Here is a 27,312-nt window from a genome sequence, read left to right as displayed (position 1 = left end):
ATCACAAGAAATTCAGCATTTATCCTTTTATGACTTTGTCTCTTTTTCCTTAGGTAACAGTTGACAAATGCATTCTTTAAAAGCTACTGTTATTTTTCTTTTTTAAATACTGTTATGTTAAAACTTTGTTTCTTTTGTCAGATAGTTATGTTTTATATTTTCCTTTTTGTATGTTGTGTGAATGGATTGTGTGAATCTTAGATAAATGGTCAGTGTTGTGAATGATAGCATTTAGCTTCTCTTAAGGTTTAGACTTAGTTTAAAGAATTTCTGCTTTTTATTTTTTTTCATTAGTGCAAAGCAGCTGGTCCGAGGAGAACCCAATGTTTCGTATATCTGTTCTCGGTACTATAGGGCACCAGAGTTGATCTTTGGAGCCACTGATTATACCTCTAGTATAGGTAAGTACTGAATATGAATATAATGGCTTGTAATTGTTACTTGTATCTTGTTTTTAGTAATTTAGTATTACTAATCTATACTTTAACTTAAATATAAAAGTAAGAGTGACCTAAAGTCTGTTTCTTCTTAAAGACAGATGTACAAAAATGTGTAAAATATTTTAAATTTCAACTTTTAGAATTTAAGATACCTTTACTATTTTATTTTACAGTTTCTATGATTTTTAGAAAAATAAAGCTATTCTTTATGAGTGTGTGGTTCCATTATGATTACATTTGTTTTTAACCTAAAATTTCAAATCATTCCTAAGTATATCTTTTCTTTTTAAAAATTGCAATTCCCCTGAAATACTAACTTCTGAGCTTGATCACTGGTGGAGAATTTACATCCATTATGTTTATGGTGAAAATGATAGGATGGCCATATTGTTGACATTCCTACTAGGCTGTCCCAGTGGGTTATTTAATTTTAAGTCAGGTCACAAAAAATAATTTTGACTTTTTCATTAGTTTGGCTAATGATTCTGATTCTGATTCTGTAGAAGTCTTCACAAAATATCTTTAGTGATAGCATGAATTGAATAGGGACTGTTTGCTTCAGTCTTCAGTGACCTCTTCTACCCCATTTTAGCCCACTAATAGAGAACATAGAGTACCATCAGCTGGACATGAATAGTGAAGCTAAGAAAGGAGAGCAACTTCAGGCTAGGTGTGTAGGTAGAGGTCAAAATTATTTTATTGTTGTATACTATTTCTGAAGAGAATTCCTTAGTCCAAAAACAGAAACAAGAGCATGCAGATTCCAAAAAAACCAACCATGGTTACAGAAAACTAAGAAAAACCACAATGTGAACAGTTTTTGTCTTTTAATTCAAGTGGAGGGGCGCCTGAGTGGCTCATTTGGTTGAGCATCAAACTCTTGATTTCAGCTCAGGTCATGATCCCAGGGTCATTGGATAGAGCCCTGCTTCAGGCTCCACGTTGAGCTTGGAGCCTGCTTTAGATCCCCCCCTCCCTTCCCCTCCCTCTCCCCTTTGCCCCCCTTCCCCCTTCCTCTCCCTCTGTACCTCTCCCCTGCTTACATGTACACTCTCTCTAAAATTAAAAAAAAAAAAAAAAAGTTTTTTAAGTAGTAATAATAAAAAAATAATACAAGTGGAAATTGTTGAGCACAGACCTCTGGACAGAAACACATTACCATTTTAAAAAAAATGTTTTTTGATGTTTGTTTATTTTTGACAGAGAGAGAGAGACAGAGCATGAGCGGGGGAGGGGCAGAGAGAGAGGGAGACACAAAATCTGAAGCAAGCTCCAGGCTCTGTGTTGTCAGCACAGAGCCCGACACGGGGCTCGAACTCACAGACCACGAGATCATGACCTGAGCCAAAGTCGGACGCTCAACCAACAGAGCCACCCAGGCACCACCCCCACATTACCATTTTTATTTTGCCAAAGGACAAAATGCCAAAGAGCAATTTGATTTGTGCCAAGGGGCCCACAGGTTTTACCCACCAATTCTTATGGAAAATAGCTTTGCTCTTTAGGAGCTCTGAAAAGGTCTAGGAAGCCCAGGACCCTTCAGACCATACTTTAAGACTTGTTGCACTGGAGGATAGAGAATACAATGGGTGTGTGTGTGTGTGTGTGTGTGTGTGTGTGTGTGTGTAGTGCTGAAAGTTTCATCATGGCTGTGTATGTTAAGGGACAAATGAGAAATAGCAAAAAGGGTATTTTGATTGGAGTAGAACTAGATTTGAGTTCCAGGTTTGTTATGACTTAGTTAAGCTATGAAGTGGAGATTGCTAACAGTTCTGCCTACCTTTCTGAGTGGCTGTGGTGATTAAATACAATGTTAGTGAAAGTACTGTAGAAATGTAAGATGGTATTCACTTGTAGTATTTGTTAACTAGATTTTCCATGAGAGCAAATTTAAGTCTAAGCCCTTTATCTTTGGAAATATCATTGGATTTTCCAGCTGCTTTATATTTTATTCAAATATATGATACTGATCATCTGCATACCAGATATTGGGATGAGTTGTGCCAGGGTCACTGAAAGTAAATGTAGTTTGCTTCTTTTTAAAAAGTCATGACCGTATCATCTGACTCAATAAGGCATGTTTATTATGAACTTGTGACCTGCTTAAGAGTGCCTAGCACTCTTCTATAAAGGTCCATGTGCCTAGCAGTTCTTTGAAATTGTCTCACAAAAGAGGAGCCTTTTAGTCCATTTTCTCTCTTAGGAACCACTTCTCTGGATGTTATGAGTACCTGCTTTTCAGTAACCTCCTTTGTATGGCTAAAGCCAGAATCTGACTTTCTAGGCTTAGGACTCACCTCAGCTGAGGTCTTTTGAACCATAATAAACCTAGATTTGACCCCCTCCCCTTTTTTTAAGTTTATTTATTCTGTGTGTGTGTGTGTGTGAGAGAGAGAGAGAGAGAGAGCGAGCATGAGCTGGGGAGGGGCAGAGAGAAAGGATCCCACACAGGCTCCGCTGACACAGGGCTTGAACTCATGAACCGTGAGATCATGACTTGAGCCAAAATCAAGAAACAGATACTTAACTGACTGAGCCAGCCAGGAGCCCTGACCTCCCTTTTTAGACTTGGATATTTCCTCTCATGACTCTGGGAGATTTGTAGACAGACAAAAACAAAAATACTTAATAGTGTACTAATGCAGGTACATTTTAGGAATATTTTTAACAGTGTTATTTGAAATGAAAGAGTAGCTGTTTCCAGTTAGAGTATTGTCATGTTTAGATATAACCAGAACTAAAGCTGATGGCTCTGATTATATTGTCTTGCTGAGAAATGGCAGAGAACAAAAGGCTTCTTTAGGACCAGGAATTGAGTTTACAGGCCCTTGAAGAGACAAGTAGCTATTCTTCGATAGTGAGGCAGTTATTCAAGACAGTAATGTCTAGGGGCGCCTGGGTGGCTCAGTCTGTTAAGCACCCGACTTCGACTCAGGTCATGATCCTGCGGTTCCATGGCTTTGAACCCCACGTTGGTCTCTCTGCTGTCAATGTGGAGCCCTCTTCGGATTCTCTGTCTCCCCCTCTCTGTCCCTCCTCCACCCTCGCATGCATGCATGCTCTCTCTTTCAAAAATAAATAAACATTAAAAAAAAAAAAAAAAAGACAGTACCTTGATTGGGAATTGAAATTGGATTCCAGGCCTACCTCTGCTACTCAGTAACTTTACCTTGGACAAGTCACTGAACTTTATTGTGCCTTAATTTCCTTTTCTGTGGATTAAGTATGTTAAACTAGGTAGTTTTGAACACTTTAACCAGGAATTAGAGTTAAGTATGAAGAGGAATGCTATTTTGGCTGAAACCCCAAATAACCAGATAAGTCAGTGGGCCAAAACACTTACTTTTCGTGCCTTCTGTTAATTCTGTTTTATTCTCTTTGGAGAATATTATTCATTTGTCCCACGAACTATGAACAGAATAGATTTTGGTATCTCTCAGAAAGTGAATGATAGACCACTGGTGTAGTTGCTACCTAAATCTGTGGCAACCACTAAGCAATAGTATCCCTTAATGGTTTACTCCTTGTCTCCCATATTTGTACCTAAGTCCTGCCTAAGAAGGATGTCTGAGCTCTGAAAAGGTCTAGGAAGCCCAGGACCCTTCAGACCATACTTTAAGACTTGTTGCACTGGAGGATAGAGAATACAATGGGAAAAACCATTTCCCATGGTTTTTAATGAACATTTAATTATTCTTCTGCAATTTTTCCAGCCTTGTCTTCTGAGATGAATTATTCTCTATAGAGGAAAGAAATGAGTGCATATTACCTTCCATCTAGTTACCTAGGTAAAGGTATATTTTTAAACCTAGATCAAGATAAAGCATTTATATTCATGAAGATATACATCTTTTCCACTTCATTTTAAGAGTTTGTATTACTTGACTTTGAGTGAAGTAAAGTTTTGTTAGCAGGTTTTGATATTTTCTTCATTTAGCAACTATCTAATATATCAAGGAGGGCTCTTTCGGTGTTTGCAAAATAGGTGTCTTGGTTATCATTGCTTAGAACTGGACAAAATCAACTTGAATTTCTTAAATAAAATTGTTGAATCCTTATTTTCCTAGGTCAGTAAAAAGTTAGTCACTGGAGCAGGGATTTCTAATCCCTTTTGATAGTGCATCTAACCACATCAGACCTTTTGAATTATTCGTTGTTCCAATGTCATTGACCATTTTTCTTTCCTGCTAGTAGATGAGAAAGCCCAGCAATGATTTATGTTCATCTCCTAAAGCATTTGATTGTTGGTTCAGACGAAACCCAGGAATCTCAGTATTCCAGAAACTGAAAATTAGCTTTTTCTTGAAGGAAGTCTTAATGGTAGGCATAAATAGAGTAACCATGTAATTTCTTATTTGGTAATACTTTTAAGATAGAAAGGGAATGCTATTAGTAATTATCCCAGGACAGTAAATCTAAACCAGGACTATCTTGGGTAAGCCAGTATTGTGTACTTTAAATAATTTTTTGTTAATTAAATTTAGTTATAAATTATTAAAACTTATTTTAAAAGTTTGCTCTCAGGATTGAGGTAAAAGTGAATTATTTTGTCTTGGTTTTTTTTTTTTTCTTAAAGTATTTTAATTTTACAACAAAATAACTAGCTGGCAGGCTCAGATCTCACATTCCCATCCAAATTTGGACTCTTCCCTCCTTCATTTCTTTTCTCTCCTCAGTTGTAGTTTACATATTTCATTTTCTCTTGGTACTCATTCTGCTTGGTTTCTGACTCTGCTTGCTTTCATATACCTTGATATTCATTCTCACATCTCTTGTTTTCCTTTGTGCTTGTCCTTTGCTATCATGAAGCTCTTCTTTACCCTAACGTCCTTTCACCTGCTACTTTTTTCTTTTTTTTAACATGAAAAATTCATTTATTGAAAAACTAAGTACAGAAAACTTCTAGTTGGCTAAAATAAGCAATGCACAGTTAAATAAACCATCCTCATACCAGATACTATATATAGTCCGCTTCTTACCCAAATTACCACCTGGATATACCATAATAATAACAAAACTTACATATTGAAAATTAATGATTGTATCTCTAATCTTAACCTTGACCTCTTCAAGGATTTCCCTTTTTTTTTTTTTTGTCCTTTTTTAAAGCTTTTACTTAAATTCCAGTTAACATACAGTGTAATATTAATTTCAGGTGTACAGTATAATGATTCAACACTTCTATACAAGATCCAGTGCTCATCACAGCAAGTGCATTCCTTAATCCCCATCATCTACTTAACCCATCCCCCTACCGACTTCCCCTCTGATAACCATCACTTTCTTCTCTATAGTTAAGATTCTGCTTCTTGGCTTGCCTCTGTGTATATTTTTTTCTCTTTGCTCATTTGTTTCTTAAATTACACATATGAAATCATATGGTATTTCTCATTCATCAGACTTCGCTTAGCATAACACTCTAGTTCCATCCATGCTGTTGCAGATGGCAAGATTTTGCTCTTTTTTATGGCTAATATTCCATCACATATATACCGTATCTTCTTTTTTATTTATTTATTTATTTATTTTTTTCAACGTTTTTTATTTATTTTGGGGACAGAGAGAGACAGAGCATGAACGGGGGAGGGGCAGAGAGAGAGGGAGACACAGAATCGGAAACAGGCTCCAGGCTCCGAGCCATCAGCCCAGAGCCTGACGCGGGGCTCGAACTCACGGACCGCGAGATCATGACCTGGCTGAAGCCGGACGCTTAACCGACTGCGCCATCCAGGCGCCCCAATATACCGTATCTTCTTTATCCATTCATTAGTCGATGGTCACTTGGGCTGTTTCCATAATTTAGCTATTGTAGATAATACTGCTATAAACATTGGGGTGTGTGTATCCCTTTGAATTAGGATTTTTGTATTCTTTAGATAAGTACCTAGTACTGCAATTGCTGGGTTGTAGTGTAGCTCTATTTTTTTTTAAAGAACCTCCATACTGTTTTCCAGAATGGCTGTACCAGTTTGCATTCCTACCGATAGTGCAATAGGGTTCCCCTCTCTCCACATCCTTGCCAACACCTTGTGTTGTTGATTTTAGCCATTCTGACAGGTGTGAGGTGAGATATCTCATTGTAGATTTGATTTTTATTTCCCTGATGATGGAGTGATGTTGAGCATCTTTTCATATTGCTTTTAGCCATCGGTTTGTCTTTGGAAAAATGTCTGTTCATGTCTTCTGCCCATTTTTGGTGTGTTGAGTTTGACAAGTTCTTTATAGATCTTGGATACTAACTCTTTATCAGATATGTCATTTGCAGATATCTTCTCCTATTCTGTAGGCTGACGTTTAGTTTTGTTGATTGTTTCCTTTGCTGTGCAGAAGCTTTTTATTTTCATGAATTCCCAATAGTTGATTTTTGCTTTTGTTTCCCTGCCTCGGAGACATATCTAGAAAGAAGTTTCTGTAGCCAGTGTCAGAGAGGTTATTGTCTATATTCTTTTCTAGGATTTTTATGGTTTCAAGTCTTATTTTTATTAAAAAATTTTTTTTAATGTTTATCTTTGAGAGATAGAGAGAGACAGAGTACAAGTGGGGGAGAGGTAGAGAGAGAGAGGGACACAGAATCCAAAGCAGGCTCCAGGCTCTGAGCTGTCAACACAGAGCCCGATGCAGGGCTCGAACTCACAAACCGTGAGCTCATGACCTGAACTGAATTCAGACGTTTAACCGACTGAACTACCCAGGCGCCCCATCAGGTCTTACTTTTAAATCTTTGATCCATTTTGAATTTATTTTTGTGTTTGGTGTAAGAAAGTCCAGTTTCATTATTTTGCGTGTTGCTGTCCAGTTTTCCCAGCACCATTTGTTGAAGAGACTATCTTTTTCCCATTGCATATTCTTCCCTGCTTTATTGAAGATTGACCATATAGTTGTAGATTCTTTTCTGGGTTTTCTGGTCTGTTCTGTTGATCTGTGTGTCTGTTTTTGTGCCAGTACCATACTGTTTTGATCACTACAGCTTTGTAATACAACTTTAAGTCAAGAATTGTGATGCTCCCAACATTGCTTTTCATTTTCAAGGTTGCTTTGGCTATTTGAGCTCTTCTGTGGTTCTGTACAAATTTTAGGATTGTTCTAGCTCTGCAAAAATTGCTTGGTGGTATTTTGATAGGGATTGCATTAAATGTATAGATTGCTTTGGGTAGTATAGACAGTTCAACGGTATTTGTTCTTCTGATCCATGAGCATGAAATGTCTTTCCATTTCTGCTCCCCCCCCCCCCCCTTCAGTGTTTTATAGTTTTCAGAGTACAGGTCTTTCACCTCTTTGGTTAGGTTTATTCCTAGGTATCTTATGGTTTCTGCAGCAATTTTGAATGGAATTGTTTCCTTAATTTCTTTTTCTACTGTTTCATTACTGATGTATAGAAGTGCAACAGATTTCTGGACATTTATTTTGTATCCTGTGAGTTTACTGAATTCGTGTATCAGTTCTAGCAGTTTTTTTAGTTTTGGGTTTTCTATAAGGTGTCATGTATTCTGCAAATACTGAAAGTTTTACTTCTTCCTTGCTGATTTAGGTGCCTTTCATTTCTTTTTTTGTCTGATATCTGAGGCTGGAACTTCCAGTATTGTGTTAAATAACAGTGGTGACAGTGGTCATCCTGTCTTATTCCTGGCCAGAGAGGAAGAGCTCTGTTTTCCCATATTTAGGATGATATTAGCTATGGGTTTTTCATATATGGCATTATGATGTTGAGGTATGTGTCTCTAAACCTACTTTGTTGAGGGTTTTTATCATGAATGGATGTTGTACTTTGTCAAATGCTTTTTCTGCATCTATTGAAATAACCATATGGTTCTTATCCTTTCTTTTATTAATGTGGTGTATCACATTGATTGATTTGTGAATATTGAACCACCCTTGCAACCCAGAAATAAATCCCACTTGATTGTGTTGAATTTTTTTTTTTTTTTGATGTATTGTTGGGTTCGGTTTGCATCCATGTTCATCAGGGATATTGGCCTGTAGGTCTCTTTTTAATTGGATTCTTTATCTGGTTTTGGTATCAGGGTAATACTGGTCTCATAGAGTAAATTTGGAAGTTTTCCTTCCTTTTCTGTTTTTTGGATTTATGAAATACAATTCATTCCTCTATATATTTGTATTTAAAAATGATAATACATTTAAGCACATTTTCCTGTCAATTGTATTACAACACAGAAGCCAACCATTTAAGGTTTAAAATTTTTTATCCTAATTTGCATTGGCCTAAAACCCTGTGGACAAGAGATTGAACCCTTGTTTGTGGCTGTTCTGTAAGCACTGCTAATGTACAGAGGTTGTGTCACTTTGACTTATTTTAAAGTATGATAAGTAGATAAGCATGCCCTATGTTTGGGCTGTAATCCCCTGCCTTGGTTGTTGAAGATTTGAACATCTGATATTTGATAATTAAATAGACTTTACCCCTTTGTTGGAATTTTCTTATCAGCTTTGTTTCCTCTTTGGTAAATTTAACACTTTAGGGATGGTTTGAGGGCTTTCTTCCCTCGGTTTTGGATTCTACACTTTTTTGCTTGTGATATTTATTCTGGGATCAATGTGAAATTAGAACATGTATACAAATAGTTTCCAATGCATCTTAAGCTACACGCATTACTAACTCTTGTTTTCTCTTTTCTACAGACGTATGGTCTGCAGGTTGTGTGTTGGCTGAGCTGTTGCTAGGACAACCAATATTTCCAGGGGACAGTGGTGTGGATCAGTTGGTGGAAATAATCAAGGTGAGAATTTGAATCAGAGTTTTTGAATGCAGTGAATTTTTTTGTTATTCTAAGACTCCATATCACAAACACCCAGGGAAAACTTCACAAATGGAAAAGATCACATAACAGGGTCAGGTATAGAGGAAGTATAAGAACACAGCCTTTTGGTTTCTAATTGAGTTATTTTTTTGTTATATGATCCTATAAAAGGTATTTTAGATATATCATATGCATAAAACAAGGATATATCTGTTATTTAAAGTACTCAAAAGCCTTAAGATCACTAAAATGTATATACACCAAATAAAAGCATAAGTTATGTGTATTTTTGCTCGCCATGTCCTGTCTGTTGAGCACATGATGCTTGTATTTTTTTCAATATATGTAAATATCAACATGTACAAACAGAGCATTGATAGAAGTAGAATTTTGACTTATGGGCTTAATATAATTTTAATTATTAGATCTTATCAGCACTTTTATTACCAACACTAGATTTAAAATATTACTATCTTGGAATTAATATTGTGTCTTAAGAACAGTAGGGCTGAGATTTTAATTGAGTTTTTAAATGTAATTTTTAAGAGTTTTTAATATTTGAGACCTTAAATTTCCCACCCCCTTTAAAAAAAATCTAGTGTCTATATATTTACACCACTAGATAGCTTCATTCTAAGGTTACAGTTTGTTCAAAGCAGCAGTACCTGCTGTCTTTTGGGTTTTAGTCTTGATTTTCTAAATATTTCTTAAAAATGTAAAATTGAAAATCTCCCCAGGGGTCTTGTAGTTCAACTCTCCAATCAGTGAAAGAACCATCTTACTTACATTCCTGACAGGATGGATTTGCAGTGTTTCCTTAAAGACTTCCAATATCAAATCACTACTTTGGAAACCAATCTGCTTTGTATCTAGATAGCTTGAATTTAGTTTTTATTTGCTTAGCCATAACTCCTCAGTAGCTTTTACCAGTTGTTCACAGAACTATGATTGTTACTTAAAAATCCTTGCGTTTCATTCTATAAAAATATGTTACTTTTGATAAGGTGATTTTGTGAGTATGGTTGAAGAGACTACTGTGTGATCAAGAATATTCTTAACTATCCATATTTTTTATGATTTACACCTGAAACCTCTGTGGTATATGCAGTCTTTTTTGGGTAACCATCTTTCAGTTCCACATTAAATTTTAACCTTTGTTCAGCAGATCTGCTCCTTTCTGATTCTCACATTACACTCAGATCTGAGTTCAAATAATTTGGTCTTTTTTGTTTCAGAAAAGTTCATTCCCCATTATTCAAATTAATATTCCAATACAGGGTTTGGCAAACTTTTTCTTTGGAGGGCTAGATACAATATTTTAGGCTTAGTGGGCTAAAACACAAATCAGGGATGTCATAGAGATAGGCAAGAAGAGAAAACAAATTTCTTCAAGTTTTTCATCGAGGAACATCAAAATATATTAATAATTGAGTATAGTTTTTTTTTGTAATACAAGGCTACTAATTAGAGGAATGGAGTTCTTTTAGAGGAATGGAGTTCTTTTGAGGGAGGGCTATAACATTTCTCTTCATTGGAGTTAAAAGTTAGTATTCCCTATCATCAAATTGATATCTGTGTCATCAAAATGATTATTTGTAAAATCAGTTCTTAGTTCATAGACCACAAAAACAAGAGTTTGGGCCTTAGTTTGACCATACTATAGTGCAGTCATTCAGCATTTCTTTTATCCCCAGGTTTTCACTTGATGTACTTGAGCTCACCATACTATAATTCTCTGGGCATATTGCTATTCTATTTGTCATTTATGTTTAGCTTATTAGAATTATGTCATTTTCCTATGGATTATAGTTTAGAATCTTGTGATAATTTATTCTGTTTGTCATTGATTTCAGTTCATATACGATACAAATGAAATTAGTCATGAAGCTAAGTGGCCTTCTGTAATAAGTCCCTGTCTCATGCTTGCCATCATATCTTATAAATCTTTGTATCTAGAGCTTTTCTTATCACCACCATTATGGTCCTTTTAATTCATTTTTCACCTAGTATTGGTTTGTGCTTATTTAATAGATTTTAGTAGAAACTGTTACTTTGTTATTTATTGATGGTTTAAGACTTTTCATTTTCATATAGGGCTTATTTGTTTAAGTGTTAGTTAATCAATTTGTAGTTGTAGGCCAACTCTGAAATATGTGTTGTCTTGTCATCTTGCATTTGTATGTAAGGAACATAGTCACAACCCTACTGTAGTTCCACGATCACTGTCTATAGATGTTTTGAAGGTGACATGAGATAAAGGAATTAGGATCCTGGGGCACTTTGGAATATCCAGCTTCTTGATCCCTTTTACAGTTTTAAGCATAAAGACCCTGTACTAGTTTACTACCTACTTGGTGACCTGAAGTTATATATTACATTGAGATTAATAGACATTGTGTTGTGGTATGTGTGAGTAGTATGTACTAAATCTTACTGCCTGGAGGTTAATAAGCATTGTATAGGTTTTGTGTATGTGTTTAATATAGCTCTAAAATCTTGTTGATCTTGTATATTTGTTTGCTAAATATTGGATATCCGTGATGTTTCATTGACATAAAAATTCATAACTAATTCTGATGTAACTTCTCTAGTTTTCCTGATCTAAGTTGTAAATCAGAAAACAAGTTGTGTTGGTTAGCCTTTAAAGTTAAATGTTATTAAACACATTTTATAGTTTAAACAGATATTGTCAGTATTGCTAATCAGGGCTTCAAGAATAGATTTGAGGGGTGCCTAGGTGGCTCAGTTGGTTGAGTGTCCAACTTCGGCTCAGGTCATGATCTCGTGGTTCATGAGTTCAAGCCCCCACATTGGGCTCTGTGCTGATGCCTCAGAGCCTGGAGCCTGTTTCAGATTCTGTGTCTCCCTCTCTCTCTGTTCCTCCCCTGCTCGTGTTCACACACTCCCTCTCTCTCAAAAATAAATAAAAACATTTTTAAAAAATTTAAAAAGAAGAATAGATTTGAATTTTCTATGAAAGTGATCTTATAGGTGCCCAATTCATTTCTCAGTTTTTTTGAGATAATATAGTAATGAATCCTTATGATAATTAGGGGATCTATAAAAATCTGTTCTATTTTCTCCCTTTAAAATTTTATGATTGCTTTGAGTATCTGGAGGTAGCTGACCGCCAGTAAAATAAATACTCTTCTCTCAGGATTTGAGTTTATGCAAAAAATGAACAATCATACAGCAAATTTCATATATTTTATATGTGATAGACTTGCCACATTATTTTATAATGAATAGGGACTTTCTTTATCATTATGTTTTATTAGCCAATGGCATCAAAATAGTTTTCAATAAAGATTTAAGTTGAATTAAGCTGCAAGACCATTGTTCATTCATGAATTTGGAATTATCTAGGAATTAATAAGAAAAGTTGTGATTGTTGTATGTGTTGTTTATTAAATTTTGTTGACTCAGATGCTCATACCAGTAATTTGTAGCATGAGTAACAGAGTTTTATAAACTGAGCTAACTTCATCTCTCTCCTTTTTTTTAATATTTATTTTTGAAAGAGAGAGAGTGCATGCATGCAAGCAGTGAAGGGGGCAGAGAGAGAGATCTCCTCTTTCCCTACCTTCTAATAAGAAGACTTTTATAAAATATTTAGAATAAATCCAAGTATGTTATCTTCAAATAAGTTAAAAGTATAAAGGAAAATGGAATTGAAAGTCTTGAAAAATCATTTCTAAGCGTGAAGAACACTTTCTGAGGTTGGTTTCATACATAGGACCATTAGATCAGCAATTCATTATGCCAGTTAATTTCTGAATATCAAGAAATGCTTGGATCTTCAAAATACTTATAAAAAGAGAAATTCTGTCAAGAACTTCTCAGTTAAGATTTTTTTCCCCGTCAAATTCCTCCTTAATATACTACTTAAGATAAGTTCAAGAAATATCTCCCGTCAGGAGGAGGGGGTTGTTCAGCGTCTGACTTCAGCTCAGGTCATGATCTCATGGTTCGTGGGTTCAACCCCCACATCAGACTTTGTGCTGACAGCTCAGAGCCTTGTGCCTGCAGATTCTGTGTCTCCCTCTCTATTTCTCCCCTGCTTGCACTCTGTTTCTCTCTCTCTCAAAAATAAATAATAAAAAAAAAAGAGAGAAAAATATCTGATGTGGTTTCAGCTATCTGATAAAAAATACAATATTTGGGGAAAATCTCTACCAGGAGTTTCACAAACACAGGTTCCGTGACATAGCATTGTCCTTTGGCACCTCTGCTGTCAGTCATAGCAGTAGAATTCTTTAGAAAAGAGTCTTCTGAAGACTTGGAGAAGGTAGTTTTTTATTAATGCCAATTACTTGTTTTATAATTATACTGTATTTTCTATGCTCAGTTCAGGAGACTGAGAATACACAGACACACAAATACAAAGAAAAGAACAAAAGCAGTTACAGTTCTGGCACATCATGAAAAACAACTTCTATAAATATTTTGATATCCTTTTCTGGACGTATATATGTTTAAACAAAAATGCCATCTGTTTTGTAGACTTTTTTTTTTTACCAAATAACTCATTTCATTTCTCACAAGAAGTATATTTTGACTAAGTGACTTTTAAAAATGCGTAGATTCTATTGTATGATTATATTCTGAATTACATAATTGGTTTTGAAAAGAATAGCATAATGAAGGCAATGCGATATGTTATTTCCTTGAAAAGAAATTACATGATATTTTTGGCTTCTCAAAGATTTGATTATTACATTATATAAATGACAAATTTACCCCATACTCCCCAAATGGATTGAAGTTGAAGCAATCTCTGAAGCTCTGAACCTGGAAGTGCTGTAAATTTTACTAATAGTTTCTTATCCCCCTCCGAATTCTAAACTATAAATTTCAAGTAAGGAAAGGTGAACTTCAGTGCAGAGCTCAGTTTCTGGATTATAATATTACAAGAGGCTCCTGGATGGCTGAGTTGGTTAAGCATCCAACTCTTGATTTTGGCCCAGGTCATGATCTTATGGTTTGTAAGAACAAGCCCCGTGTTGGGCTCTGTGCTGACAGAGCGGAGCCTGCTTCGGATTCGTTCTCTCTTCTCTTCTCTCTCTCTCTCTTCCCCCCCGCCCCCGCCTGTTCCCCTCCCCCTCCCCCTCACCGGTCTCTCTCTAAATAAATATTAAAAAATAAAATATTGGGGCGCCTGGGTGGCTCAGTCGTTTAAGTGTCTGACTTCAACTCAGGTCATGATCTCACAGTTTGTGAGTTCGAGCCCTGCATCCGGCTCTGTGCTGACAGCTCAGAGCCTGGAGCCTGCTTCGGATTCTGTGTCTCCCTGTCTCTGCCCCTCCCCTGCTTGTGTTCTGTCTCTCTGTCTCTAAAATAAAGAAACATTTTTAAAAAATAAAAAATATCTCAAAAAACTAAAAGTTTGGAAGAAACCAATTACTGTGTAGAATTTCAAATTTTAAATGAATTAATGTTCCTAAAGATATCCTTTTATTTATTACATAAATGTTTACTTATGCTTTGTAATAATTTGGCCATTGCTCCCTAATGGAAGAGTTTTAGAGCAGAATTGGTCAGAGTCCTATTTCTTGATAGAATTTCAATGGGGCTTCCATAGTTTTAGTAGCTAGCCTTTTAAATTTGGATATATTTCTTTTAGAAAAACACGACATTAAACATATAGATACTTAAATTATTTGCAGTAATAAAATTATTGTAAGGCAATTAAAGTTGATTTATCTTATAAAACAACTTTACTAAATTGTTTAATTTCTCTTAGCAATAATTACTGTTTAGATATCTGTGTAGGTAGCTCTTCCATAGATAAGAGCTAATAAAATCTTTCCTCAAGTAGAAGCATTATTTGAGAAATTTGAAAATAGGAAACAGTAAGATACAAATAATCTTTTGATTATGGGATTACAGCTAAGTAGGTGGACCTCATTTCTTATGCCTGTACGTAGAGAAAGATTTAGAAGGAAAAAGATTTAGCAGTGGAGAGTGGGATTAAGGGAAGAGGGAAAGGAGAAGGTTTTCACTCTTTATTGTTCTGTGATGTTGATTTTTTGAAACAATTGTTATTTTTTTGCAGTCACAGAAACTAGGAAAACAGATGTTTTCAATTGTGCTGGAATCTTTTGTTAGTAAACAAAAACAGTTAAGAGAACCCATTTTGTTATAAATGTTTGTCTAAACAGTTGTTTTCCTGGTCTTCCAGCTTGACTGATGGTTGTAATATAATTTAGACAAAGAGATCAGTGATTTCTTGGTTCCTCAAAATCTGCATTTTCAAATATTGGGAAACTACTGCTAATCACAAAAGCTGCCAGTCGTTGAGACTTTACTCTGCACCAGCCACTGAGCTAAACACTTTACATACATTACTACATCAACCCTTACATTAATCCTAGGAAGATGATGATGATGATGATGATGATGATGATGATGATGATGATGATGATGATGGTGGTGGTGGTGGTGGTGGTGGTGGTGATGGTGATTGTTACGATGATTACCACCACCATATCCAGGAGAAGTTAGATGATAGAAAAATTCTATCTGATTCATCTTTAGCTAAATTGGTGTCCTCTGCTTATAGAATTTTATAGCTCTGGGGGAAAAGTATGATCCTTAATTTTAACTTGATATCCAGAACCAATTGAGTCATATTTATCATATATTACTGTTAAAAAAAGAAACGTGACCACAAACTAAAGGAAAAAGCTCCTAAATTTTATTGTGATGAATACACCAAATAGTTTGAGATGTCTTTGGACTAGGTCTAATTGTGCTTCATCTAAAGGAATCAAAGTTACAATGGTGGATTTCTTTGCTTTCAAGTATAGCTCAACCTTAACTTTCACCATCTTTGTTTAGCAAACGTTTTAGATTTTCAGTTATCCTATTCCCATATTATGGCTTGTTCAACACCTATGTGTGTACACTCTCCTTTGCTGGCCTAACACTCTATCAAATAGTCTCTCATTCAGAGCTTTAAGATATTAATTAAATCAGAGTTTAAGAAGTATGAAAGGTACTTATTTTCCTAAGATTTTTGATGGATCCGTGATGTGTCTTTACTAATATGCATTTGGAGTTTAAAACTATGTTACCTGGTAAAATTTCTTATGTAATAGAGCTCTTTTGTTGTTAACAGACTGCAGGGACAATATATTAAACTTAATTCTGTCTTCTTTTTCCACTTTCCAGAACATGTAAGTACACCCCATTATACATTGTGGTATACACTTTTACTTGTGTGTGTGTGTATAAATAGATATATACATATATATATATAATATGTAATATATAGAGTATTTGCTTAATTCATTTTTTATTGTTTAAATTTTTCCATGTTTGTTACTGACCAGAGCAGCAACTTTTAATAACTTTTGGATCATGGACCACTTTGAAAATCTGATTCTAGCAGTGGACTCTCCTCTGGAAAAATGCGTACATACCAGAATTTTACATATAATTTCGGGTGATTCTTGAGCTTTCTAAGCTCATTCAGGAACCGTAGGTTAAATATCCCTAAGCTAGTGCAAGGAACTATGGTTACGCTTTGTAGTAACCGCCTGCAGTGTAGGTATTACACATACAATATGATGTAAACATTTTTTGAAGTAAGTGAATGGATAAAGAAGGCATTAAAGTAATTATTTTAATGTATTGCTCATCTGCCTTTTTACATTAAATAATGTTTTCCATAGACCAGAAGAAGCATCCGTTTTAACTTACTACTATGAAATTTTACTGGCTATATAGTAACTTACTCATAGTTGGCTAAATCTCTGTACACTATGGGTATGTGTGCCCAGGCATAGAAAGTGGCTTCCTGGCAATGTGACCTGGTTCATCTTTTGACTTAAGAATAATGGCATTCATTTGAAATCTTTTACTTTCTCCAAAACAACCAGTGTAGGATCATTTAATAAGTTGCCAGTATATGTTTTATTTAAAGAGATATTTTCACACAAATGAAGTTTCATGACATTGTCACCTCAAAACTAATTTACTGGTAGTCCTTTTGTAGAATCTGAGTCAAAAGACCATTCATAGGATTACTCTTCTTGGGATATAGTACCCTTTACTTATCAACTGCACATTCTTTTGCACAGTTGCATTATTTGTGTTTGGCATAATCTCTAAAATATGTAAAGGAGCAGGTGAGAGATGGGACAGGGAGAGAAATCTGTCAAGTTAACAGTATTCATAGTCCAGACCCTGATTTCAAGACTGATGTTTTTACTGAGAAGAACTCTGTGTTTCCTTTTTAAGCAAAAGGTTAGAAGTTTTGAGAGCAATGATTCTTAACAGCTGAGCTGTGAAAAAAATATGAAGAAACTCTGGAATCATGGAGAGGGTTTATAGTTTATAAAAGCATACTAAATGCTATATCATATTTATAAAACACAGGCTGTGTTTTATTGATATATATGGTACAAGGAAAACATGAAAAAATCTTGGTTGATTATGTTACAAAGAACTATAGTGTTAGTGATTCTCGAAGCAAGAGTTGGATGTTGTGTGAATAAAATGCTTACATACTCAAAGAGGGTGTGCTATTTTTTTAAGTTTTTTTTTTTTCTATGTTTATTTATGTTTGAGAGAGAGACTGAGGAGGGGAGGGGCAGAAAGAGAGAGACACACAGAATCCGAAGCAGGCTCCAGGCTCTCAGCTGTCAGCACAGAGCCTGACGTGGGGCTCGAACCCACAAGCCATGAGATCATGACCCAAGCTTAGTTGGACACTTAACCGACTGAGCAACCCAGGCGCCACAGGGGGTGTGCTATTTTTAAAGTTAAAAAAATAAAGTGGTTTCTTTTTTTTTCTTTTTTTTTTTTATGAACAGATTCTGATACCACCCCCAACACACACACACAAACACACCCCTGCCACCCCTTTCTATTTTTATACTTCTTTGTTGAGCATACTACTTCAGTTGAGATTCACCCAGAAAAAAAAGGTCTTTTGATGCCTGTGAATATGTATCAGCCAAGAATGACTGTTTTACTTACATTCAGTAGTTTGCAAAACAATAGTTCCCTTTTTAGGGGGAAGGAGGAGACTTATTTCCAAGTACAAAGTTTTATTCAAGAAATAAAGAACGAGGGTCAAAACGGTCTTTAAAAAGAAGAATGAAATGGAGGAATTGTACTTCCCATTTTAGAAATTTATTATGTAGCTGTAGTTATCAAGACAAGTACATACACAATGGGATAGTATTTGGCCATAAGAAAGAAGGAAATCTGCCATTTTAGAACATGGAGGGACGTTGAGGGCATTATCCCAACTGAGATAAGCCTGACAGAGAAAGACAAATACTGCATGGTATCAATTATATGTAAAATCCAAAAAAAAAAGAAAGAAAAAAGTCTAAGTCTAGAAATAGAGAGTAGACAAGTATTTGCCAAGGGCTGGGGAGTGGGGGAAAATGAGGAAAGGCTGTAAAGGGTACGCTTTCAGCTGTAAGATGAGTAAGGTCTGAGGATCTAATGTAAAATATGGCAACTATAGTTGATAACACTGTATTATTTCATTGAAATTGGGAAAGAGAGTAGAACTTAAATGTTCTCACCAAAAGAAAAATGTGTGATGATGGAGATGTTACTTAACTAGATGGTGGGAATCCTTTCACAGTGTATATGCACATCAAATCACTACGTTGTATATTTTATGCTTTAAAAAAAAAAAAAAAAAGGACATGGTGATACAAGTATAACTCTACAGATCAAATAGGATTGAGAGTCCAGAAGTAAACCTTTACATTTATGGTCATTTGGTATATGACAGGGGTTCCAAGGCAATTCAGTGGGGAAAGTATAGTCTTTTTAGAGCTTAGAACTGAATATCCATACACAAAAGAGTGAGAGGTTGAACTGCTACCTCATACCATATTATAAAAATTAACTCAAAATCAATCAAAGACCTAAATGCAAGAGCCAAAACTGTAAAACTCTTAGAAGGAAATCTTTGTGACCCTCAATTAAGCAGTGGTTCCTTAGATATGACAGGAGGCACAAGTGATAATAGAAAAAGTAGATACATTGAAATTCATCAAAATTAAAAACTGTTGTGTTTCAAAAAAGTTAAAAACCCACAAAATGGCAGAAAATTTTTACAAATCATATATATTATAAAGGACATATCTAGAATATATAAGGAACTCCTAACAACTCAACAATAAAGACAGCCCAGTAAAAAATGGGGAAAGGGTTTGAATAAACATTTCTCTAACGAGATACCTATGGCCAGGAAGCACAAGATGCTTAACATCACTACTCATTAGAGAAATGCAAATTAGTACCACAATGAATACTACATCACATTCACTAGGATGGCTAGAATAAAAAGACAAACAATAGCTAGTGTTGAAGATCTGGAGAAATTGAAACACTCATGCATTGCTGGTGGGATTGTAAAATGGTGCAAACCAAAAATGGTTTGTATATGTTAACTATGTTTAAAATATTAAACATAGAATGGCCATATGACCCGGCAATTCCATTCATAGGTCTGTATCTCAGAAAGTTGAAAACACATGTCCACACCTGTGTTTGTACATGTGTACAAACTTGTATATACTTGTTTATAGTAGCATTATTTATAGCCAAAAAGTAGAAACATTTTAAATGTCCATCAGCTAATGAACAGATAAAATGTCAAGCACAAAAATCCACATGTTATATGATTCCATTTGTATGAAATGTTCAGAATAAATATCTATAAAGACAGAAAGATTAGTGGTTGTCAGGAGCTGGGAGGAGTGAGGATGAGAGTGATTGTTCTTAGGTACAGGATTTCATTTTGAGGTAAAGAACATATTATAAAATTAGATGGCAGTGATTGTTGTACACCTCTGGGAATATACTAACAAACCACTGAGTTATATAGGAGTGAATTTTATGATATCTGAAGCATATCTCAATAACGATATTTTTTAAAAAGATAAGAATGAGTGCATCTACTTATGAAACTATTGATTGATAAGGTAGCTTTGTTGTTACTCTGATCATATTTTTGCAAAGGACTCTAGATGACTTCTCATATTTATCCATCTACCCCCTGGCACCTGATCAACTGACAGATGGTACAAGAGTGAATGGACTAGAGCATGGAGACATAAAGGAACCCTCCTACACTAGCTCACCTTCCCTAGGCTGAAAATTTAAACTAGCCAAATCGTATAGTTTTGTTCAAATAACATGACAACTTGCTGCCCTTTTCAGTGAAATTCCTAATGGAATTTAAAAATTTGTACTGCTATTACAGCTTTTTATTCCTTGCCTTTTGGAAATTGGAAGAAAACCCTAAGAGAGAAACATTGCACCATAAAGACAAGGGTTTCTTATATGAAAATTTCAATCATATATTATAGGGAAGAGGCAGATATTGGATAAAATCTACATAAGTTTTCTGGGAGTGCAAATGTAAAGTAGTAATTCCAATGTCATTAGAATACTGATAGTTTGAAATAGAATAGCTCAGTGACATGTTTTCTAGTTTTAGAGACATTTGTCAAGCTTATGGTGTAGGCAGCCAAACCTGAGAGTTATCCAAACTGGAAAACAGTTCTTTTTTGCAGAAAAGAAGTGAAGATGTTTGATTGTTCAGCCATGCTACATATAATCTGTCTTGCCTCTAGGTTATTCAATTTTTATCCACTTATTTAAAAAGCTTTATTATATAATAGGCCTGGCCATGCGCCCCTTTAATCTTTCAGGGAGCATACCACTTTAACTACTACTAATGTTTTTATTAGGTGCTGGGCTAGAACACAGAGAGTCCTTGCTCTCAAGGAATTCAGAGACTAAGAGGAAGGGGGGAATAACTGAGGGCAATGGAGTAAGGTGGGTATTACCCAGAAGTCTGGGCAGAGTACAAAGGCAGCATTGTATTTGGAGGGAGTGCTCTCTGGAAAGGTATCATGGGACAAGTAACTCTTGAGCTGAATCTTGAAGCAAGGAAAGGTATTCACCTTTTTAGAGGACCCTTTAGAAGGAAATAGAGGACATGTGCGTGAATTTGGGCAAAGACGCTTAGTAAAATTGGGTCTGTTACGTGTTTATGGTTTGAACTTAAGGTTCTGAATGGTGGGTATACTAGGATAGGAATTTACTGGGACAGAGAAGACTGGAGCTATGGGCCATCGCCAGACCACATTAGCTTGTAGGTAGTAGGAAGCCACTGCAGGATTTTAAGCAGAAGAGTAAAAACTGTAATAGGATTTCTTTTACTTCACCCTTGCTGTTAAGGCTGCACATGCAGCATTCTGCTGCTGAAGTTTGGCGACCTCTGCTGTTGAGCTATTAAAAATAAAGCTGTGAAAGAACTGCTTATCATACTTTAGTCAGATGATTCTTGGCTTTCTTTCTTTGAAGAAATAAATAACAAGTCCTCATTTGATATTTATCAGTGTCTGGGTACATATGTAGCTAAATGAGTGAGAAAATGGTACAACAAATGTGGATGGGCCTGGGTGCAAATGAAGTGATTGATTTAATCATGAACAGCATTCCCAACCCAATGTGGCCGACTAATCTCTGATTTTTTGGATCCTTTCACCACCTTACCTGTCGTGATCTAGGATGGTGGGCCAAACAAAAGGTGTTTTTTTACAGTAAATGGAGAGGTCTTATTCTAATAATAGATAACAGAATACATATACTCTTAACAGTAGTGTGATAATTTTTAACATCTCCCCTCCCCCCTTTTTTAATTGTGTGAACTATCATACTTACAGAAAGTACATAAAACATTTATGTGTAGTTTCATTTCCTTTAAGTCATGGCAGAACTCAGTTTTTAGGAAACCCAGAAAGAGTTATTTTTTTTCTTACCGTATGTCCTTAATCTAAAAGTTTTGGAGAAAAATATTTTTCTATCTTTTAAAATTCAAGGGAATTTTAAAGAGTTGATAAGATTCATTTCAAACATTCTTTTTTAATCTATCAAATGAAAAGTCTCAGTTTATATAATTTGAAAAATTCCAACTATATAATTGAGGTGGAGTAAATCAGGTAGAAATATACTCCTAATAGCGTATCAGGTAGAAATATATACTCTGTATATAATAAAACTGAATATAAAACCTAAAGATATACTCAAATAGAAATAGGATAGTCAGTTAAATGTCCTCTGTGTTTATTGTATTGATTGCAGATAGTGATGCTTTTAGAATCTTTGCTCTTCATAATTTGTCATTTACCTTTCAGCCTGTAACATTGCTGTCCCTCCATTATCCAGTTCTTAGTCTCTGTTCCTATTCAGCTGTTACTGTTATCCAAATCAGGCTGTTTTCCACTTCACACCTATCATGCATAGAATGCGCATCTGACTCATTTGCTTCCTAGACTCTTTAAGTAGAGTCAGCTCTTGTCTCTCCTTCCAGAACTCTTTCCTGAACCCCCTCCCCTTCCTCTAGAGCAGGGTAACACTTTCATCTCACACATGTATCTACGCTTATTTTGTTGTACTGATCTTTGCTGATTGTAGAAGTCTCTCTGCCCTACAGCTCTTTGAAGATAGGAACTCAATAAATGTTTTGAATGAATGAATGACTTAAGAGGCTGAGCACAAAATTTTAAATGCCTCTTGATTGTCTTACCTTTGCTTTCTTTAAATATTTATTTTGAGAGAGAGAGAGCACACGTGTGCTTGCAGGAGGGGGACAGAGGATTTGGAGCGGGCTCTGTGCTAACAGGAGAGAGTCCAAAGCAGGGCTTGAACTCCCTAACAATGAGATCGTGACCTGAGCCAAAGTCAGACACTTAACTGACTGAACTACCCAGGAGCCCCATACCTTTGCTGTCTTAAAGACCATGTATATATTATATATAAAATAATTCTGTAGAGTTTGGTACCTACTCTGACACTTTAGATGCTGGCCTTAACAGAGGATAAGGATAAGCATCTGGTTATATTTAGTGTAGTAAATGTATCACAAATTACATAGTGGTCTGTTTTACTTTTCAAGTCAACATCATCCAGGTGTAATTTACATAAAATGTAGCTGTTATAAGTATATAGTTTAATAAGCTTAGACAAATATATATAACCATGTCCAGGTCAAGATTTAGAACATTTCCGTCACCCCAAAAGTGTTCCTGTGTACAGCCTGGGCTGAGTAAATATTCCAGCGTATGCCAGGCAAACCAAGACAGTTGATCCTTCTCTTCATGCACCTTCGCAGTTAGTTCCCCATCTTCTGTCTCAGATGACCATTGGTCTGCTTTCTTTCAGTACAGATTTGTTTTTCTTGTCTATAATTTATTATGAATGTATGTTTCTTTTGTATCTTTTTTTGCTCAACATCATGTTCTTGAGATTCATCAGTGTTGTTGCTTATATCACCTGTTTTTTCCATTTTATGCTGAGGTATATTCTATTAGAACACACTTTTTTTAAATTTTTTTTTTTTTAACGTTTATTTATTTTTGAGACAGAGAGAGACAGAGCATGAACAGGGGAGGGGCAGAGAGAGAGGGAGACACAGAATCTGAAGCGGGCTCCAGGCTCTGAGCTGTCAGCACAGAGCCCGACGCGGGGCTCGAACTCACGGACCGCGAGATCGTGACCTGAGCCGAAGTCGGCTGCTTAACCGACTGAGCCACCCAGGCGCCCCAACACACTTTTTTTTAATCTCTTCACCTGTACATGGACATTTGACTTGTTTTTGGTTTTTGGCTGTTGCAAGTAAAACTGCTGTGAATGTTTGTTTACAAGTCTTTTTGCAGGCATATGCATATTTCTTTTCAAGAAAGGACTTGAAAGTATCTATAAAGGACTGAAGTTGCCAGTCATATAATAAGCGTATGTTAACTTCATAAGAAATTAGCAAACTGTTTTCCAAAGCAGTTTTACTGTTTTTCACTCCCACCAACAAATAAGAGAGTTCCTGTGTTCTTCATTTTTGTCTATACATGGTATTCAAGTATAGTCTTAAAATTAATATTATCATTAGGAAATGTCCGTCTTTAGTTTAATTTCCTTGCCCTGAAGTCTCCATTTTCTGACGTAGACACTCCATTTTTCTTATAAGTGTTTGCATGGTATAAGTTTCTGCATTTTGAGCTATGTGTCTTTATATTTCAAGTTTCTCACAGACAACATATACTTACTTTTTTTATAGAGTCTGACAGTTTCTACCTTTTTAAAAGTTTTATTTATTTATTTCAGAGAGAGAGAGAGAGAGAGAGAGAGAGAGAGAGAGAAAGAATCCCAAGCAGGCTTAGCGCCATCAGCACGGAGCCAAACATGGGGCTCAATCCCATGACCCATGAGATCATGACCTGAACCAAAATCAGGAGTCAGATGCTTGCTTAACTGACTGAGCCATCCAGGCGCCCCTTTTTTTTACTTTTAAATAGTGCAAACCTTTGCATGACATTCCAAATTTATTGAACTACTGATGCAAAATTATACAAATTGTGCTACTTTACTTAAGGCTTTTAGTTTACACTTGACCACCTTTAAGCAGTTATGGCTCCCCAAACAATTTAATAACAACAATAGTTTCTGTAAGTTAGGCTTTGCAATTAAAAATTCTTGCAATAAAATTACAGTATGCACAACTATGCATAATATGGCACTTACCCACTGTTCAACATTCCAAGCAAGATTTTATACATGTGAAATAATCACGGCAGGCAAAAATACTAAAAGTTGAATGCTTGGTATTGCAAATATAGTTAGACATGAGTAAGCATAGGATTTACAGCGAGAATCTACAATTAAAGAAGTCTGAAAGTGATTTATCAAAGTTTGAGGTTTGTTAAACTTTCTAATCTTGTTTAGCTAATTAGATGCTTACATTTCTTCATATAATTCTTCTCTTGCCTCAGATCTATATTAACTGTTCAAGGTATTGTTTTTATTAAGTTGAATTACCAGATATGGGTAGATTTACTTTAAATCATTTTTTATTGTTAATTCTATTTTTTTAGCTTTTAATTATAGCCTTGTGATCTTATAAAATCTTAGTATATCCTGCACAACCCAAAGAGATTCAGACTTCATTTTATAGTATAATCATTAGAGTTTAAGAAAATGATTTTTTTGAATTATTTAAAAAAAACTTTTCCTTGTTTTTTCCCTTAATATTAGGTAGACCATTTTAGGGAGTCAACTACACATGTATTTGAATCCAAGCACCTGTACATCAAGTACTACCAAACCTGTTTTCTACCCTCATGCCCTCTTCGAAATGATATACCTAATATTGGCCACTTAGTTCTTCTTGAATGTCTTAAATATTATTTTTTTTTCCAGCACTATGCGTTCATGCTTAATAGCATCAACATCTTTCACGGCTTCCAAAATTAGAAACAAATATTGTCTTCCAATCAAGTCCAATAAATGGATTCTTTGATACCATCTCCTAAAATTGTTTTGCCACTGATGAGATTTGAATTATGCCCAACTCTGCTTCTAATTAGTTTTAACCTGAAAAGGTACTCCTTCTGGGCCTCATTTTTTCTCATCTCTAAAACTGTTTGGAAGAGGTCAGAGTTTGGCAACTACGGCCCAGGAGCCAAACGCACTCTGCTACTTATTCTTGTAAATAAACTTTTGTTTATGGCTGCATTTTGCTACAGCAGCAGAGTTGAGTAGTGACAGAGGCTCTGTGACCTACAAAGCCTGAAGTATTACTCTGATGCTTTATAGAAAAAGTTTGCTGACCCCTGTTCTATGGGATTTCCCATTTAGTTTCCATCTCTTTTAGCCAACCTGGGGAGAACCTGGTTTAAGATTTTTAAAAAAATAATAAAAAGAATAGAAAAATATTATAGTAGTTGAGTATTTGGCAAGAGAAGTTAAACATAGAAAATCCTATGACATTAGAATCTCTGTTTCCCCATCTAATGGCCTCAGTGAGTCATGATCATGTGGCCATAACATGGATAAGAAGTTCTCCATTGCTGCTTTGTGGTAACAGACTAGTTTATTTGGTTAATTGCTTTTAACTAACCAATAGTGAATAGATCAGTGATTCCACTTACTGGTTAGTAACTAGGTTCTTAGAAGTCACAAATACACATATTTTAAAAGTAAAGGACACATTTAAACTCTGACCGTCAATTATAATTATAATTAAGAATCTTTTTTATATCATTATTTGCTAAAACATTATTTCTCAGTGTGATAACAGATTTTGCACATATATACACTCTGTATATTGAAAGAAGATTCGAAATGCACAGAAAAATACTTATGTAAAAGTCATAAATATTGAACCGTAATTAATTCCAGTACACATATGCTGAGGTGTACTAATGTCTGCAGCTGACTTTGAAATGTATCAAAAAATAAGGTGAATTTATATATGTGTGGATAGATGGATGGAAGTGTGATGAACCAAACACAGTAAAATGTTAATCATAGAATCTGGGGAGTTGGTATAAAGGAAAAGGGTTTTCACTGAAAAAAATACATATAAAATTTTGGGCAAATGTTTAGATATGAGTGGCTCTGAGATAGGAATTTAAGGAGAAGATATAGGAGTGAAAACACACACAATATACCTTCTTGCTTTCACATTAAATAAATTATTAAAAGTTTGTATGTTAAGCAAACTTGTATATATGGCATGTTTCACAGCTGTTTTATTATGTATTTCACAGATTTACTTCACCTTAGGTTATAATAAAAAACACATAAGAATTATAACATTCACTTCAGGGAGGATGCTGTCTTTTCATTATAGTTTGTAACTGGAATTCTCTTGCTTAGCCCCTATTGGAAAGTTAACCAAATGGCTGATAAGTCCATGTGATCTCTGTCCATGCAGTCTGCATTTACTAATTGGACATCATTCAATTCTCATTTCTTTTGGCATTCTTACCAACTTGTAGGGAGTTAGGACTGTGTCTTGTGTTAACAAAGTCCTGAATAAATAGAGGGGGACTGCACAGCAAATAGTGATTCAAATGTGGGCATTTTTCTTAAATGTCATTTCGTTTACTGTGAAATATATCATAATACAGAAATATATTAAAATGCATTCAGTGTAAAGCACAATAATAAAGTGAATATCATGTAATTATTACTCATATTAAGAATTAAAGGTTAGAGAGGGAGGGAGCCAAAACATAAGAGACTCTTAAAAACTGAGAACAAACTGAGGGTTGCTGGGGGGGGGGGGGGGGGGA

At 35.3% G+C, this 27,312-nt stretch overlaps 1 protein-coding gene across 3 annotated transcripts in view; it reads left to right on the top strand.

Annotated features, from left to right (window-relative positions):
* GSK3B (glycogen synthase kinase 3 beta) overlaps nucleotides 1–27,312 on the top strand; it is a 193,846-nt gene that overhangs the window by 119,060 nt on the left and 47,474 nt on the right. For all 3 annotated transcript variants that reach the window (XM_019448478.2, XM_019448477.2, XM_019448479.2), the window contains exons 6-7: nucleotides 295–401; nucleotides 9,078–9,175. In XM_019448478.2, coding sequence (XP_019304023.1) covers nucleotides 295–401; nucleotides 9,078–9,175 — 205 coding nt within the window. The remainder of the gene's footprint in view (nucleotides 1–294; nucleotides 402–9,077; nucleotides 9,176–27,312) is intronic.

Source organism: Panthera pardus, unplaced genomic scaffold, assembly GCF_024362965.1.
Source record: "Panthera pardus isolate Hobbes unplaced genomic scaffold, ASM2436296v1 HiC_scaffold_16, whole genome shotgun sequence".
Classification (NCBI taxonomy): domain Eukaryota; kingdom Metazoa; phylum Chordata; class Mammalia; order Carnivora; family Felidae; genus Panthera; species Panthera pardus.
This window is presented reverse-complemented; position numbering and strand designations above follow the sequence as displayed.